General features: G+C 35.4%; 1 protein-coding gene across 1 annotated transcript in view; it reads right to left on the bottom strand.

Annotated features, from left to right (window-relative positions):
- TBCD (tubulin folding cofactor D) overlaps nucleotides 1-18,522 on the bottom strand; it is a 445,631-nt gene that overhangs the window by 410,401 nt on the left and 16,708 nt on the right. Inside the window, exons 5-8 of the mRNA XM_027840857.1 lie at nucleotides 17,445-17,546; nucleotides 11,340-11,486; nucleotides 9,399-9,454; nucleotides 5,153-5,285 (exon numbers count right to left, since the gene is read on the bottom strand). Coding sequence (XP_027696658.1) covers nucleotides 5,153-5,285; nucleotides 9,399-9,454; nucleotides 11,340-11,486; nucleotides 17,445-17,546 — 438 coding nt within the window. The remainder of the gene's footprint in view (nucleotides 1-5,152; nucleotides 5,286-9,398; nucleotides 9,455-11,339; nucleotides 11,487-17,444; nucleotides 17,547-18,522) is intronic.

Consider the following 18,522-nt stretch of genomic DNA (forward strand, 5'->3'; position numbering starts at 1 on the left):
TATGATTTTCCAGAGGATAAAAGAGCTAGGATTACAACCAAGAATCACCTACCCAGCAAAACTGAGTATAACCAATGATGGTAAAAAATTGACATTCAATGACGTAGAGGAATTTAATGCATTCTTGAGAAGCCAGAGCTAAACTGAAAAATTAACTTTCAAACACAAGGCTCAAGAGAAGCATGAAAAGGTAAACAGGAAAGAGAAATCAAAAGGTACTTATTAAAGTTGAACTGTTTACATTCCTACATGGAAAGATGATATTTGTAACTCATAAGACCTTTCTTATTATTAGGGTAGTTAGAAGGAGGCTACAAAGTCAGAGAGCACAAGTGCGAGTTGAATATGAAGGGATGATATCTAAAAAATAAAATTAAGGGGTGAAAGAGGAATGTACTGGGAAAAAGAGAAAGGGAGAGGTAGAATAGGGTAAATTATCACATAAAAGAGGCAAGAAAAAGCTTTTACAGTGGCAGGGAAGAGGGAGGAGGTGAGAGGGAGTGAGTGAACCTTACTCTCATCAGAACTGGCTCAAAGAAGGAATAAGATATACACTCAATTGTGTATGAAATCCATCTTACTCTACAGGAAAGTAGAGAGGAAGGTAACAAGAAAAGGGGAGGTGACAGAAGGGGAGTGCAGATTGGGAGAGGAGGTAGTCAGAAGCAAAACACTTTTGAGAAGAGACAGGGTAAAAGGAGAGAGAGAATAGAATAAACAGGAGGTGGGACAGGATAGAGGGAAATACAGTTCATCTTTTACAACATGACTATTATGGAAGTGTTTTGCATAACTACACATTTATAACCTATATCAAATTGTTTACCTTCTCAATGGGGGGGGAAGGGGAGGAGGGAGAACAGGAGACAATTGGGAACTCAGAGTTTTAAAAATGAATGTTAAAACTGTTTCTACATGTAACTGGGAAAAAATAAAATACTAAATAAAAATTTTTAAAAATGTTTAAAATTCTTTCAACATGTAATTGGGGAAAAAATAAAAATTTTTTTTAAAAAAGGAAGAAATACATCCTATTGAGATCCACCAAAAATAGAAATTGACTCTGTCGTTCAGTGTGTGCATCACCATTGCCACTGCTTAACAAGGCAAATCTCTGTGAAGACATTGACAAACAAAACCATCACTCAAGTGGAGCCCAACATAACACTTACAATGTCAAGGTCAAAATCTAAGACAAGGAAGAAATTCCCCCACATAAGCAAAAATTGATTTTTGCTAAGAAGCAGTTAAGAACCTTTTCTGACTATAACATCCAGAAAGAATCTACCTTGCACGTGGTCCGTCATCTCAGGGATAGGTTATCACACACCCTTGAAGTGGAGTCCAGTAACACCACTGAGAATGTCGAGGCAAAAATTCAGAACAAAGAATGCATTCCCCCAGACCAGCAGAGGTTGGTCTTTACTGGAAAGCAGCTGAAAGATGAGCATACCCTATCTAACTACAATGTCCAGAAAGAATCCACCCTGCACTTGGTCCTGCACTTGGTCCTGCACTTGAGGGGAGATGTCTAAATTGCCTCGTTTCTTTCAAGGTTTTGAATAATTTCAGTGTACTTTTCTTTCAATAAAGTTGTTGCATTCCCCTAACTCCCACCTCAAAAAAAGGAATGCATGTTATCAACAACCATATGAAAAGACTCCAAATCCCTAACAATAAGAGAAATGTAAACTGAAACAAATCTGATTTTGTACACCCAACTGGCAAAGAGAACAAAAAAGGGAAAAGGACAATTGACGGTGCTGGTGTAAGAATAGGTACCTAATACTTTCCATTTTGGAAAGCAATTTGGAACTATAAGCAAAAAAGAAAAACCACTGAATTGTACATATTCTTTGACTGTGAGATATAAGGCATATACCCCAAGGAGGCCAAAGATAAATGGAAAGAACCAATATGTACAAAAATATTTATAACAGCACTTTTTGTTATAGAAAAGAACTGAAAATAAATATCCATTTAATTGGGGAAAATAGTGGGACAAACTGTGGTGTAACCGTGTAATTGAGAATTATTAAAGTAAAGTAAGAAATAATAAATATGATAGATTCAGCAAGACTTCGGAAGTTTTTTATGAATTGATGCGAAACAAAATGAGCAGAACCAGGAGAACAATTTCAGCAATGACTAAAATAGTGTAAAAGATAACCTAAACAGACTTCAGAACTCTAACCAAAATAGCGAATGGGCAATGTTTTGTTTTGCTTGACTACGTCTGTTTGAGGCTGGCATGTTAATGGATAGTGACAGAGACACAAAAAAGAAGACAAAGTAATGATGCCCATATCTATCTAAAAAGAATAATTTTGGGGACTGGCTGGTTTTTGGAAACTGAAAGTTGCTTAGTTTGATTATTTTCTAACAGCTGAGAGGAAAATTCTTCTCAAATATCTGGAAATTTTAACATATGATCATTGCTGAAGATGAAATTTCAAATTAAAATACTATCTTCACATTAATGTGTATTGATGTCTTTAAGGATTTCAAGTCTTTATAGATACTGGTACACTAAACATCCTCTAAGTGGTATCCTGTGGAGATATCTTGTAGTTATGTTTTACCCTTTAAACAGATAAGGAAACTAAGGCCTATGCAGGTAAAAATAATTTACTGAAGGGTCACATTGGTATCCTATTGAGTAGAGAAGTCATTATAAGAAGCCATTATAAAACAGATTTTTAGAGTTGGTATTGTCTATTAGGACATGCTTCAAAATTGTAAAATACAAATGTAACTAAACTTTTAAAATACCATTTGCCAGTTCACAAGAGAAAATTTGCTACTCAAAGAATTTCTGTTATTGAATGAGTGGATGGATGGATGGTTGAAAAAGCATTTATAGACTCTACTATGAGTAAAGTACTGGAGCTATAAATTAAAAAGTAAAATAATCTCTGCTTTCAAGGAGCTCGAAAACATATAAAGGATAATTCAGCTCCAAGTCAGATGGAAAGGCCCAGTGGTCATTAGGGTGAAGTATCAAAGCAGATGCACTATTATTTCCTTAATAAAACCATTCCAGCTTTTGATGTTGAATCATTTGACAGCACCAAAAACTTTGATGATAAGAAACTTCTTATCCTTCACTAGCTTTGGCTGCTAAGGATATGGGTACTGTGGCCTTTGCAGGTATTATTGCCAGATTGTACCTCCACAAGGGTTGCTTCCCTGGACTACAGTTGCTAAAGTCAGACTGAAAAGCAAGCTGGTGTTCTGGAGGGGACTCCTGTCCCCAGGGATCAGTTAGCATACCTAACATTCAGTGGCAGTCAGTCAGCAGTTGGTGTTAATATTGGAGGTGAAAGGGATGGCAGGGCATTTCTACAAGGGTTGCTCCCCTGAATAATGACTTCAAGAGTCAAGTTGCAACCAGGGCTAATGGTCTGCAGGGCACTGTTATTCTCAAGGCTCTCAGGCTGTCTCCATTAAGGTCCAAAGGGAGGTAGTGGTCAAGGTGGTAACAGCAGTTTGACCCACATGGCACATGCTTCCTCCCCTCTATCCCTACAAAATGACTTCTTGGATACAAATTTCAATTATTCTAAGCACATTAGAATTAGGTTTGATTATTCAGTAACTCTGCTTTGCTACCAAAGACAATTTGTAACTTACAGATAGGACAGGATTGGTAGTTTTAAGCCAAATTAATTTGAAAATGAAGCAAAATGCCAAAGAAAATAACTGTCAAGATGAAATATATTAAATTATTTTGTCCTCTAAGACAAAGGTACTCTCTGGCATGCTTGCCAAGGTGCTATAAATACACCAAAAAACAGCAACCTAACAATTATTTCCTGTAATTTCTAATTTAAAAAATGTAAATGTAACGTACAGCATGGTATCTAATCTCATTTTCTACACAGCACCTTATCCTTGTAACACACTCATTTTATCTACTATTTGAGGAGACATTTGACAGAGTAAAAAGGGCACTGGATTTGGAATCAGAGGACCTGGATTGAAATGCCAGTTTAGCTATTTATTTCCTACATGGTCTTAGTCTGGTTATTTAGCCTCTCTGAACCTCAATTTCCTCATCAATAAAATGAGGCTAAATTACTACTTAGGTCCCTTCTAGCTCTCTACTCATTCTCCCAATTCTCCACCTTTGAATACGCTGTCTCCCATGCCTAGAATATTCTCCTTCATCTCCTTCTCTTAGACTCCGCGACTCCTTTCACAGTGCCAACTCCTACAATATGCCTCCCCTCAACTTCCTAGTTGTGACCATTCTCCTCTCCCCATATTACATTATATTTACTTTATACACCTTTTGCATTTACTTATCTGTGTATATGTGGTTTTACCCTAGTAGAGCATAAGCTCCTTGAGAGCAATGATGTACATGTACAGTACATGGTATACAATGGATGCTTAATAAATGCTTTTGAAATGAAAGATCACATGAAACTGAAAACTAACGATTACTTTGATGATAAGCCAAAGAGCTGAAAAGAGCAAGCTTCAATAGGGTTCTTCTCTTCCTCTCCTCCAATGTGAAGAGAACATAAGTTGTTTTCCTTAAGCAGTGACTATTACAATCATTATCTCAAAGAGCTATAAAGAATTTGTTTTAATTAAATTAACAAAGCATTCACAGAATTGTAAAGAACTTGTTTTAATTAAATTAACAAAGCATTTTTACAATGAGGCATGCACTGGATCTCAGGATTAATATAGCTAATTCCTATTTATCTAGAATTAAAAACAATCAGAAAACTGAAATAATTAAAATTTAAAGAAAAACAAGAAGCTGACATCTTAGTTATTTGATAGGGTCAGTTCAGATGCAGTATACTCTCAATCTCCTACATTTTCTAAAGCTGGACAATATTAACTGTTAACCAGAATAATAACTCAGCATTGTAAGTACCTAAAATATAATCTGAATCAAGGACAAACTAAAATCACAATTGACAGACTTTTAATATTAAATCTTGTTTTAAACAATTATTTTTAAAATAGCGATCAATATATGGTATATCTAGACAGACTGTCCATATAACTTGAATATCTTATAGCTCAAACGATATAAATAAATGAGGTCAATATAACTTTGTTTTACAGAACCCTATAGTTTTATAATTAAAGACAATTGGTAAAACTTTCACAGGATGAAAAAGATAATTACCAGGGCTTGCAACATGCCATCCATCATGATAGTCCCCTCCATAGTCTGGAAGGAAGATTTTGACAATGTAGAAAGGGTCCAATCCAAGAAGTCTGCCATCTTTTTCTGTCTGACATCAGGACGGGTAATAAACCTGTAAAGGAATACAAGCATTTCAAGTTATCAGTCACTAGAAGAATCAGTTTTCTATTTTTTTCTAACTAATATCTAAACTACCTACAACCCCTAATGGCAAATCTTACAAAAATTTTGAAAGATCTCAGTTTGGAGGCAGAAGACCTGGGTTCAAATCCCAGCTTTACTACCTGGGAGAAGATACTTGATCTCCCAGCCCTTAGTTTTCTCATTTATAAAATGACAAGGCTAGACTAGATGCCTTTAAAGTTCCTTCTAGCCCTCAGTCTATGACACTTGATTAAATTAACTTAGGCAAACACATAGCCACTAAAATTCTTAAGAAAGGTTTTGATCCCAAATTTCATATTGTAAGAGGCACCAAGTCAGAGCAGACTTCAATTTCTGGAATTAAATAAATATAATAAGTATTATTTTTTTTATGAGATAGTATGCTGTAATAGAAAAACAGTATGGGATTTGGAGTCAGAGTACCTAAGTTCAAATTCTGACTCTAACTTGGGGCAAATATTCTCTGAGACATATTTTCATTACAAGTAAAATGACAGAGTTGGACCAGATGACCTTTAAGGTCTCTATAGGCTTTAAATTGTGATCTACATATATTTTCCTTAGTCTTCACATCCATTTGTTTAAAGGTCACAGGACTCTACGTATATCATCTTTTTTTTTTCAATCCAAGATTCAAATATAAACTGTGAACTGCTATAATGGACCTCTCAGAATTAAAAAATGAGTCATTTTTGGTACGCATCATACCACAGTCTTAGAAAATGCCAGGAATACAAAGCATGTACCTGAAAGGTGTGGTCAACTACACATTTGAAATATAATCACTGTGACCCCACAGCAAGAAATCAACATACCCAATATTAAAATATTTTTACTTTCCTACATGAAGTCTTTTATGATAGCCCAGATGTTAGGTGCCTCCCCCCCCAACCAAAAACAAAAATTTATCTTGTTTTTCATATATTTATTTTGTACATAGTTTGCATATATATGTATATATAAATTCACACACACATAAACATTTATATATACTCATACAATTTCTCCCCTGATAAAATGCAAGCTCCTTGAGAGAAGAAACTTTCTTTCTATCTTTATCTCTCCAGCACTTAGCAAAGCACATAATTAAGAGCTTAATACACATTCACTAATAGATTGATGGACTTTATCTTTGTTCTAATTGGTCAGTATACATACTTATATCCAAACCTCATTGGTTTAGAGCTAAAAGGGATCTTCAGATCCCATTTTACAGATGAGGAAACTGACGCTTGGTGATATTAAGTGATTTGCCCCATGTCACACTATAAATAGGAAAGCTGCAATTCAAACCCTTATCTTCTGGAATCTATACACAGTTCTTTCTCCACCTCATCATAATAGAGTCATGTGGTCAGTTTATCACAGGTATTAAATTTCAATTTATAGGTTCTTAAGCAAAGGAATAATATCACTGTGAACTAGTAAAATTAATCTGTCAGTAACACTAAATCTTTTTTTTTTATGTTAAGAAAACAAAGGGATCCTGGAAACAATATAATATCACAAGACACCAAATATTGAATATAGTTGATATGGGGTTCAATACCTACTAGTGCCAGGAAGAAATTTTTTAAATCCTCATACTAGAGATTAAAAAGAAATGACTCTAAGGACCACAGATTAAACTCTAGAAGGGACCTGAAAGATTATCCAGCAAAATTATTTTACTTTACAGATGAGGAAACTAAGACCCAAAGAGGTTAAATGACTTGATCAAGACTATGCAGTTAGCATGTAGCAGAGCTGGGATACAGATCCTCTAGGGCCAATAATGATCATTTGGGAACTCAAACAAGACTCCAGAGAACAAGAAAGTCTGAAACAGCGAAAAAAGCATCAGATCAGAGATCTGGACAGAATTCTGGACCTGGTTTTGTCTAAAATTAATTGTGTAATTTCAGCGACTTTAATGGGCTTCAGGTTTTTCATGTTGTGTAACTCCACCATAAAATGTAAGCTCACTGGAGTCTAGTACTGTTTTGCTTGTCTTCATATCCTCCATGCCCAGCAGACTAGTACATAGGAAATAATTCATAAAAGCTTACTTAATTTGTCAAATGTAACATAACAAGGATGGGCTAAATTAGGACTTGACAAATTTGCTTTAAAATCTAGGAGCCAACACCTTTCAGAGTTCAAGAAAAAAATGAAAGGGAGTAACAAGGGAAAAAAGCTAATCATACCCAGGTTGTAGAGCACTAATTCTCAATCTTTAATCAAATTAGATTAACAAAAGAGTTTTTTCAAAGGGTCTTTCTGTGGATAGTCTCAAAATCAAGAGCTAAGGACATCCAACCAGGGTACGTCACATATGGAACCAGCATAGGTTATGATGACTGGGCTAACTGTCCTTCCTATCCTTCAAGTTTGACGCTAGTTCAAAAGCACAGTCAAAGCCAAGATAGGTATGCTGGCAGCTAAGTTGAAGAAGTTCCCAAAGTGAACCAAAGTAAATAGTACCATCCTCTGATTTGGCCTTCTTCTTTTCAAGGTATCTTGATAGTAAAGCACAAAAATGAAAGGATTAATCAATCAACAAACATCTATTAATTGCCTGCTCTGTACCAGGCACAGTACTAGGTACTAGAAATAAAAAGTCAAAAATGAAATAGTCACAAGGTATATTCTATTCAATTCTATAATTCCAGGAGATTATGACAAAAATACCAGGCTAGAAAATTAAATTTCTACTCTCCTACATAACCTAGTACCCAGAAAGTTGAGCCCTGGATTAGATTATTTTTAAAAACCCATACCAATTCTAAAATTCTGTCATCCTATAATTTATGAAACAGGCTGATACTAATGCAATGCACAGATCAAGAAAAATCTGAATTAAATTTTTAAAAATGGGAGTTAAAGATTATTTTACATGTAATTTTAAAAAATAAAACTTTTTTTAAAAAAAATAAAACTGAGTATTCAAACTCAAAATTTCAAAAAGCAAATGTTAAAAATTGTTTTTACATGTAATAGAAAAAATAATTTTTTAAAATGAAATAAAACAAAAAAAAAGGTCTGAATTAGCAATATATACATACCCCATCAACAACTACATAAAAATAACGAATAACAGCAACAAAAAGTAGAAGAAAAAAAGTTCAGAAAGGGACATAAGAGCAAAAAGAACATTTCTTTTACCATATTAACTTTAATATGCACTTTTAACAAACTATAAATAACATTTACATCTTCATGTTGATTTTTCTGTGCATGTGAATTTTAGTTTTTATTCACAATTACTAAGCTTAGAATAATTTTCTAAAACTTTAAATAGTCACAAATTAGTTGCACACAGAATCACAGGGGGAGTTTTCTTTTTTTGTGTCATCATATGACTGCAAAACTACAGAAATAGTTTTTCACCAATAAGAAAGTCTGGCTATAAATTTTTTAAAAGAAGTGTATATAGCTACATGTTTTTCCCCACTAGGTGGCACTACTGTATTTCACTATATATCCCATTCCCTGGCTCATTCTTCTACACTGAAACTGTCATTTGAGGTTTTGTTTGTTTTTTGTAAAATGCATTCCTTATTAAAGGAAAGGTAAATTTATTTATAAAGCTGACACAGCCCAGTTCAGACATAGTACTGTTGAGCTTTAGAGGGGTATAAGCACATAAAACCCCCTTGTTTTTAAGAATGCTGATGACCAAGTCAGATATTTATTTGATTTGACAGTTTCAACTAAGAGCACTATGCCAAAAATAAACAAATCCTCTAATGAATAAACTACTCTAAAGAGGAGTTCTTCAGGGCTCACTGGTACCTGGTTTAAATTAGTGAGGCTTTTCTGTTTGATATAGCACATATATGATGTAGCACGGAACAGCAGATAGAATACTGAATCTAGGTTCAAATCCTTCCTCTGACATGGTCCATCAATAAATAATTTAATTTCTCTAGGTCTCATAGGACTGTCTAGGACTAGATGGGATACAATCAGTTCTGATAGAGGAAGCTCCCACAGAGAAAAAAATCACAGATCCTTGACATATATTGTGTGTGTACACATCAACTAACTGAGGATACAGGCAATAGTGAGACTGACTTACTTGGAAATAAGGACAGCAGCCGCATCTCGAGCCTTATCACTGACAATCAAGTAGGACTAGAAAATGAAAAAAATCTTTTGTCGATAATCATTTGGGCCAAAGACAGAAATAGCCACACAATACTTATAATAAATGGAAAACAATCAAACACAATTTGACTTTAAACCTTTGAGTCAAAGTGTACTTACCAGTCCTTCTAAAAAACTAAGGGCTAAGAAGTAGACTTCCAAATTCCAAAAGATGCACAAACTTCTGATTTGTAACAAATATTATAGCAAGACTGAAACTAGTTACCACCCTGTGGTAGCCTCTACTTTTAATCACTAAGAAATAGGCAAATACAGGTATTCTATATAACAGAATAGCTAAAAATAGCTACAATTTATGTAGAATATTTAATCTCATTTGATCCTTATAACTCAGTAAGGTAGGTTCTATTTCTCCATATTACAGAGTTAGAAACTGAGACTGAAAAAGGTTAAATGACTTGTACAGCGTCACACAACTACGAAGTAGCTAATGCAGAATTCCAACTCAGATCTTCCTGAGTCTTAAGTCCCATCTACTTCACCATTACTGATTCCATATCATTAGTCAGTCTCTTTACCTTATTCACTTTAATGACCTTTAAGAACTGTTTTCAATTTTTTTACTGTTACAGCAGTTTACTTCTATCATTCTGTGTCAATTATTTGTATGTAATTTATACTTTAAAGCACTTGAGGGGTCTTTCATGAAAAGGTATAATCTCATTTTTGGCAGGGCTATAGGAAGACAAGAAAACATTCACTGGATAGTAAAGCTTTGAATTCCTTTAATCATTCTGAAGAGCATATGAAATTATACAGCAAAAGTTAGTAAAATGTTACTAAAATACTCACAGCCTTTGACCTAGAGACTTCACTAATGGATCCAAGGAGGGTGTTGGCAGCAAGAAAAAATTCTTATGCAGAAATATTGAGGGCAGTATTATTTTTTTAATAACAAGAAAAGAAAGAAAATGTTCTAATGTTTGGGAAATGACAGAAGAAATCATCATGTATGAATATAATTAAATATTACTGCACAATTAAGGAATAACATATAAAGCCATGGAAAAAATTTTTATCAATTGATAGAAACTGAAGAAAACAGATCTAAAAAGAGTAATGTACACACAACAACCAAGCAAATAAACAAAACTGAGGAAAAAAGTTTAAGAAACAACAAAACTCTAATCAAATGTTAGCATTAGTTACCATGTTGTCAAAGTTAAAGGACATACATCTGTTTCCTCGTTACCCATCAAAAAATGTTTTTCACTTTTACTTATAGGAAAGTGTTGTTTGGGTGTTTATTAGTAAGTATGCATTGTGTTAAAACCAAATTTGTCAATAAAATTTTTAAAAAATTTTTAAATGATTTCCTTAAGTATCTTTAAGGAGCAAGAAGGGTCTGAACATTCGTAAGTACAGTTCCAAACTCCTTTTATAAATGTGAATTGTCTATAACTCATACAGATGAGGCAATACTCTCTCTCTAGAGTTGTCTGGGGCAACTAAGAGGTTAAATGACTAGTTTAGAGTCATATGGCTAAATTTAAATTCAGGTCTTCTTGACCCTAAGGCCAACCCTTTAACCATAATGTCATATTACCCATCTAAATAGTTTAAACATTCCCTCTGAAATAGTTATCACTACTAATTTACTTGGCTAATTGCTCAGATCTTGAGCCTTCAAAAATTAATACAAAGGTAAACTCAACTTAGCTCCTACAAGAATTGCACAAATAAAATCACTCTCAATTAAGTTTTCCCTGTACTGAGAACAACAATAGCTTAAGTATGGAAATAAAGAAATTATATGTAGGTTAAAAGAATGTAGTATGCATTTTTACTTCATGCTAAAATACTTTAGATCAAAAAAAAAGGAACCAAGGATTATTAAAGAGAAAATATTTACTTCTGCTATTTGGAGTATGCGGTCCATCGTGGATGTACGAACCTCCCCACCTTCAGAGGTGAGATTTCCATCAAGACGTGAAAGATCAAAAGGAATCAGGCAGGTTACAGAAAGCCACAGCAAAAGCACATATCGGGTTTCCCAAGTCTAAGACAGAATAAAAATGAAGTAAATAAAAGATATGACTACTTACTTAAGTATAAAATAATTAAAAAGTAATTGAATAAAAACAAGACCATAGTATTCTTAGTATGGTTACCATACAGCTACAGGGATAAATAAAATAGAGTACATGAATAGGAGTAATATGAAACAATTCTGAAAAAGTAGATTGGAAATTACTATAAAATTGCTCCAAATCATTAACAGAAAAATGCAAATTATGATAACACTGAGTTTCTACCTAACAACTAGCAGATTGGCAATGATTAAAAAAAGGAAAATGATAATTTTTGAAAGAGATTAATGCATTATCAGTGAAGCAATGAATTCTGGAAAACAGTTTGGAACTATGCCAAAAATCACTAAACTATACAAATCATTTGACCTAGAAATATCACTACTAGGAATAAACTCCCAAAGAGATCAAAGAAAGATGGAAAGTATTCAGCTGCACAAAAATATTCATGATTTCAGCACTTTCTGTTGTAGCAAATAACTAGGAACTAAAAGAGGTGCCCATCAATTTAGGAATAGCTGAACTATGGGTTCAGCTATATGAATGTAAAAGAATACTACTGCACTATAAGAAACTACAAAAGGAACAGACTCAAAGAAATCTAGAATGACTGATATGAACTGATACAATGAAGTGAGCAGAACTAGGAAAGTATGTATACAGTGACTACAATGCTATAAAGAAAAAAAAACGTTAAGAATACTGATCAATGCAAATGACTAATTGAAACTCCTGATAACCATAGATAGAAAATGTTTCACGTTTCTTGAAAAGGAGGTGATGGCCAAAATATGCAGAATGAGACACAATTTTTTCAGGCATGGGCAATGTAAGGATTTTTACTTAAAATTTACTGATTACAAAAGAGTGACTTTTGAGGGGACTCGAAGAGAAGAAATGAGAATGGGAAGGAGTGTAGTAATACTAATGCAAAAAAAAAAGAATAAAAGCATCAATACAGCAATAAAAAAAGGCACAGAAGAGAACAGAAGGCAGTTCATGAGGAAACATAAACTTTGAAACAACATATTAAATTTATTATATATGTACACACATACATATGTACATGTAAATTATATTGCATTTATAAAAGAGAAAGGGGGAGCACATATGGTCGAATTTTTGGTGTCATGTGCAATCCTCTTTATCGACTCGTCTTTGTATAAGGAAATGCTCACAAAGCATCTCCTTCTTTCAGATTAAGAATGGTTAGAGAAGGATAAATAAGCCTGAGAAACAGAAAGGCAAATCTGTTTAGCATAGCAACTTATGATCTTAATGGAAATTTGATTTTACTCAGGATGTTATCAGGAACCAGAACATGTGTAGGAAGTTATGCAAACTACTTAGAGCTCACTTCGGAGATGATCCCTAGTTAACATGAAACTCGTGTCACACCTGAAACCCTGATGAGGAGAATGTGCTATCCAAGATCTTGGGGACTGTTAACGAACTGTTGTTCTGACTCTAACTAACCAGGCATGGTTAACAAGGAACTGATTGAGCTACTGACCCATGACGTCAGCAATCTGCAAAGAGGTTTGCAAGCTGCACCTATGAGCTACAAGAGGGTGTTCTCATGGGAAGGTCAGGAGAACGACTTTTCTGCATGGCTGAGGTAGGATTCTCCTGGCTCATGTTCCCCACTATGACACCTGGCAGACTTTAAGCCTGGCTCAAAGCAGTTGGTCATTATATATACATAAAACTTCTGCCTGGAATTGACATGAATCTAGGGAAGCATCGTTCCCTTACTTTAATTATGTCCCTGTTATTTCATGGCAAATTCCTATAAGTTTTGTAAGCATAAATATCGAATTTATTAAAAAAATAGATTGATGTGGAAACACCTGAGTTATTATAGTAAGATGCAAGTATAAGATTGAGTTATTTGGCCTAGAACTTCAGAATTAAGTATTCAGTCTTGACATGTTACTAGTATATTCCTGTATAAGTCAGGATCCTTTAATTTCTCATAGTAGCATAAGGATAATTAGGCCAGGAGACTGTGGAACTAAGATATTATTCTGTTACTTAGTTAATACTTGGTTAATGTTAAAGTTGTTAAGTTGTCTCAGTTTGATACAATTAATGTTAAAAGAAGAACAGCTTATGACATATTGTAAATGCCTTGAAAGAAGCATCCATTTTAATTAAGGATTATTTATTTGTACATGACTAGAAGTTGGGATTGTTTTAGTATTTGATATGTACTGGTTTTAAATTAACTACTATGTATTGGAGTCTGTTATTAATTCCTTAGTAGAATCTCATCCCCCTGATGGAGGAATATGAATAAGAATGAATACTGGATTAATGCAAGGTATAAAACTAAAAGTAATGCAGAGTGTAAGGCTAGGTTCTAACTTTTCTAATTTGAGTTTCTTAAAATATGACAATTGGCCAAGGTTCCAATTTTGACCTTGTAATAGTGGAGACGTGGGGATTGAGTTAACTTTCATTATTTGCCCTGGTTATTCGCAAGGTAATTTAAAAATTGTGTTCAGAACAATCTTGTAGGAGAATGGACACAAGAAGTAGGATCCCTACAAGAAAAGAGTCTGCTGGACATTGTTTGAACAGCATTTGGACCAGAGGACTTCTCCAGATGATGTCCAGAGTGTCGGACAGCTGTATGAGAAGAGACTTCTGAAGCTTTAAATGGACAATTTATTGTTACATCTGTACTTAACAAGGGGACTGTCCCCTTTTTACTTTGTCAATGTGTCAGTCAATTCTTCCCTTCCTTCTCCCGTATTGTTTTAAGTCCCCAAAAGCCCTTGATGAAATGTTGCCCAACAGTACAGCCCCAGAAAGAATCATCACTAAGGCACTGCAAGGTTTTAACCACTTTAGCTGAGGAGTTGGCAGAGAACTCTTGGATAGATAACTGATTAAAGGGATAGTTAGAATCCTGGTTTGACAAGTGGAAAGGAATGGCTGTATCCATTCAGGAATATTAACTGCTGTAGGATGTTGTATAGTCCCATGTACTAGGGGACTGGTACAACAATTGAAAGAGACATCCCTCACTAAAGATTATCCCAGTAGGACCCACAGTGGGAGTCCAGAGGGCAGGCTCTGGCAATATAAGGATGATGATACCTTATGTATCAATAGGACTTTCCCCAGTAATGAAGAATGTAAGATCATATTAAGGAGATTAGAGGATAAGGAAATTGGGAAGGTGTGGAAACCAAATCTTTACTTAAAAAAAAAAAAAAGGAGAAATTGTGAGAAATGAAAGAGTTAAGTTTCTATGTAAGTAGATAAGAAATCAGCACAGACAAGCTAACTTCTCTGCCAGGGTGGGGGGAGGGGGGAGTGATAACACAATTCTAGGCACATAATGTATGTTAGGGGTGAGGCATATAAGGAAGATTGTAACCCAGAAGGATTAGATCAATCCTGATCTAGAAGGGAGAAGTTAGGCGATTACTGACTATAAAGCTTCCTCTGGCTTCTTTTACACACGCAATTCTCCCCTTCCAAAGACGTATGCCCGCTTCTCCCGAGAATCGAACACTTCAACCACTTTAACAAAAAGTCTTTGAGACACTAGTCTGTGGAACTGAGTCTGGGGTCATCTTTATAAAAATTGTTTGCTGAAATCAATCAAGTTCAGCATATCAAAACATTGCATTTTAAAGTAAATTGGTGTCAGAATGTGGAGGGCTTTAAATGCTGAGCTAAAACAACTGCATTCTGCCCTACAAGCAACAGGAAACCACTAAAGAGTTTCAAGAAGAGTGATATAATCATGCCTATGTGTCTTAGCAGCATAAATTTTACAAGCTGTGTAGAAGAAGAATTGGAATGAGAAGAAACTACAAGCAGGAAAGTCAATTAAGAGACTGTTACAGCCATAGTTCCAGGAGCCAAGATGGCAGAGGAAGAAATAAGTTGCTCTCACCCTCACTTAGCAACCTCTGAAAGGCCAGAAAACGTCACGCCAAGAAAAACCCTGGAACAGCTGAGCCAGCAGAAAGACAGGGGTGCAGCAGTCTTGTAGCCCAGGAAACTTGGAGGATTAATGGGAAAGGCCCCTCCCTCTCTGGGGGAGGAGGAGCAGAACAGGACAGGAAACAACCCAGCAAGCCAGTGGCAAGCCCCACCTCAGCAAACCAGGGGGAGATCTGGAGCCCCAGGGTGGTGGAGCAGGCAAACGCCAACAGCAGGACACCCTGAGTGCCTCAGCACAGGCAGGGGAACCAGTAGACACCAGCTTGGAAAATCACCACCTATGCCAGCATTCTGGAGCAGCCAAATCTCCCAGTGCTTCAGCACAACTCCAGGAGGCACAACTCCAGGGCGCACAGCTCCAGGCTGGCAGACATCCTGTAGCAGCCAAACACTCAAGTGCTTTAAAGAAGCAACAGTGAATAGGCATCCTCCAGGTGCCAGATTCCCGACCCCAACTCCTACAGCCCCAGTGCGGCTGAACCCAGCCAATTACCAGGTAAGCTGCCAGACTCCTACAGCCCATGTGAGCCCATGAGGCCCCAGCACACAAAGTCAGTGACCAGGTCCTGGGCTCCCTCATAAGAGGGACTGAATTCCAGCAGAACTCAACTTTAAAAGCAGGAAATATGGGCAGCTAGGTGGCGCAGTGGATAGAGCACTGGCCCTGAAGTCAGGAGGACCTGTGTTCAAATCTAGCCTCAGACACATAACACTTACTAGCTGTGTGACCCTGGGTAAGTCACTTAACCCCATTGCCTAGCCAAAAAAAAAAAAAGAAAGTCCAAAAATATGAGCCAAATATAATCTGCTACCATTTGTTTAAAAAAAAAATAGGTGTTAACTTCAAAATAAGTATGATACATGATAGTATCAGCTAATGTCAAAATCCCAAGGACAAAATCACACTGGCTGAGGGGAAATACTAACTAGGAAGGGATCAGTAATCACAGCTATCCCTGTCCTGATCTCGCTTTCTGATCCAGATTCCTAAATTGGCAGAACTAAATAGACAGGAAGGAAAAAACTCAGGATAAAAGGATAAAAGATAACCTTTACTTGTCTGGAGCTTATAACATTTAAGGAGCCTGACCCTTTAATCTGAATTAATAGTAAAAAGGTAAATCGCAAAAAAGTCTACCAAATGAGGCTCACTGAGGAACAACACTACAAAAATAAATTTTTTTTTAAATCAAAGTAGCAAAGGGAAACAAGAACAGGACTTCTAAAATCAAGAAGAAAAAATACAGAATAGAGGGGGACAATAAAAAACAAACACAGATCTTGGTAAATAAGAAAAGTAACATCTGCAAACATAGATTTCAAGTGCTGCGTCATTCCATTCAATAACAAGGTAGCATTTTTCTTCCCAAAAGTATGTCTGTTATATTAAGAAGTTAGACCAGAATGTAAAAAAGTAGGTTTTAGAATCATAAAGAAGGTTATTTCCTTCAAGAATTTCCAAAACATAAGTACGCAGTGTAGAAAGATATGGAAAAATGACTCACAAAAAGTTCAAAATAGGAACAGAAAGGAACAATCTAGAGAACATTTTAAAGAGACTAAAAAAAGCTTAAAGGGGCAGCTAGGTGGCGCAGTGGATAGATAACCAGCCCTAAGGGCAGGAGGACCTGAGTTCAAATCCAGCCTCAGACCAAACACTTGCCACTTACTAGCTGTGTGACCCTGGGCAAGTCACTTAACCCCAACTGCCTATAAAAAAAAAACCTTAAAGATACTGTTAATCTAACAAAACCCTGACTACAAAACATGAAAAAATAAACTGTAATTTAAAAATTAAGAGACAGTCTAAACTTCAGAGTAAGTCATCAAGTAGGAGAGGGGAAATCATAGAATTTATTGTAGCAGGTGGTGCATTTTGGATCTTTCAACATAGATTTCCTTTGTAGCCACTTGCTAAACTGTTGATCATTTTACATTGTTTCGACAATTATAAACACACTCACTTCATGGTCTTTAGGATTCTGATGTGTAAACATATCTATAACAGGCTGCACATCAGCTACTTCATGCGGGAACAAACCAAGGAAGATTTTATATCCTCGCACCTAAGAAAGAAAAGTTACAGATATTTAAAAGATAACTAAAGAAAATAAACAAAAGACAATGATAACTTTTCTCAAGATATAACACAAATCAATTTGTAAGCCCCAGGCAGGCAGAATCAAGAGTATCTTGTCATGTTACAATATAATACAGTACAGTACAATACAAATTACCAAATTACTATATAGAATATAATATGCTATCTAATTATACAATTCCAAAAGTAAGTATCACGGAGTACACAGATAAATTCTGAAACAAATTTTGGTTCCAGAATTGTAAAATGTTGATTTTGAGTTCATAATTCTTAAAGTTCTAACAGTGATACATAATTACTTATTAAGATATAACACACCCTCAGGAGAGCTGTTTCAAATACAACAAAAGTTCATGAAAGGCCTTAATAGATGAATGAACAACTAAGCTGGCCCCGCTATCTCCCTACTGAGGCTTAGGATGAAAAGTATACAATTTCCTTCAGCATACTATTAGGGGCATTTAGGATTCTCTCTATCACCACTGAAGATGCTAACCACTTTAGCAGCAATCATTATTTTTTTTTTGTAAACCATTTTGGAAGAAAAATTGACCATGAAAACTAGAACAACTGCAAAGAATCAACCAAATGATCAGCATGCTTCCTCACAATACTACAAATTGTTCATCAGGGTTTGGATATCAAATAATGCTCAGTGAATTATAAAACTTTCTTCAGCTCTACTAACAAACAATAATATGATCAACAAAGTCCATTACTATCATCAATTCAGCACAGGCCTGGATATTACGACAACCTCCTAACTGGTTTCCCTGACTCACTTTGTTTGAATCTCTCTTATATTTATCATATATTTACTATTATGGTTACTTGTGCCAGTGAAGCATCCCCTCAACTAGACTATAAATTAACTAAGGGAGCTTGCTATTTAAAAGAATACCACTGTGAATCCTTTTATTAAGCAAATAATCATTTTCCCA

The sequence above is a fragment of the Vombatus ursinus genome, unplaced genomic scaffold (genome assembly GCF_900497805.2).
Source record: "Vombatus ursinus unplaced genomic scaffold, bare-nosed wombat genome assembly UNPS02004704.1, whole genome shotgun sequence".
Classification (NCBI taxonomy): domain Eukaryota; kingdom Metazoa; phylum Chordata; class Mammalia; order Diprotodontia; family Vombatidae; genus Vombatus; species Vombatus ursinus.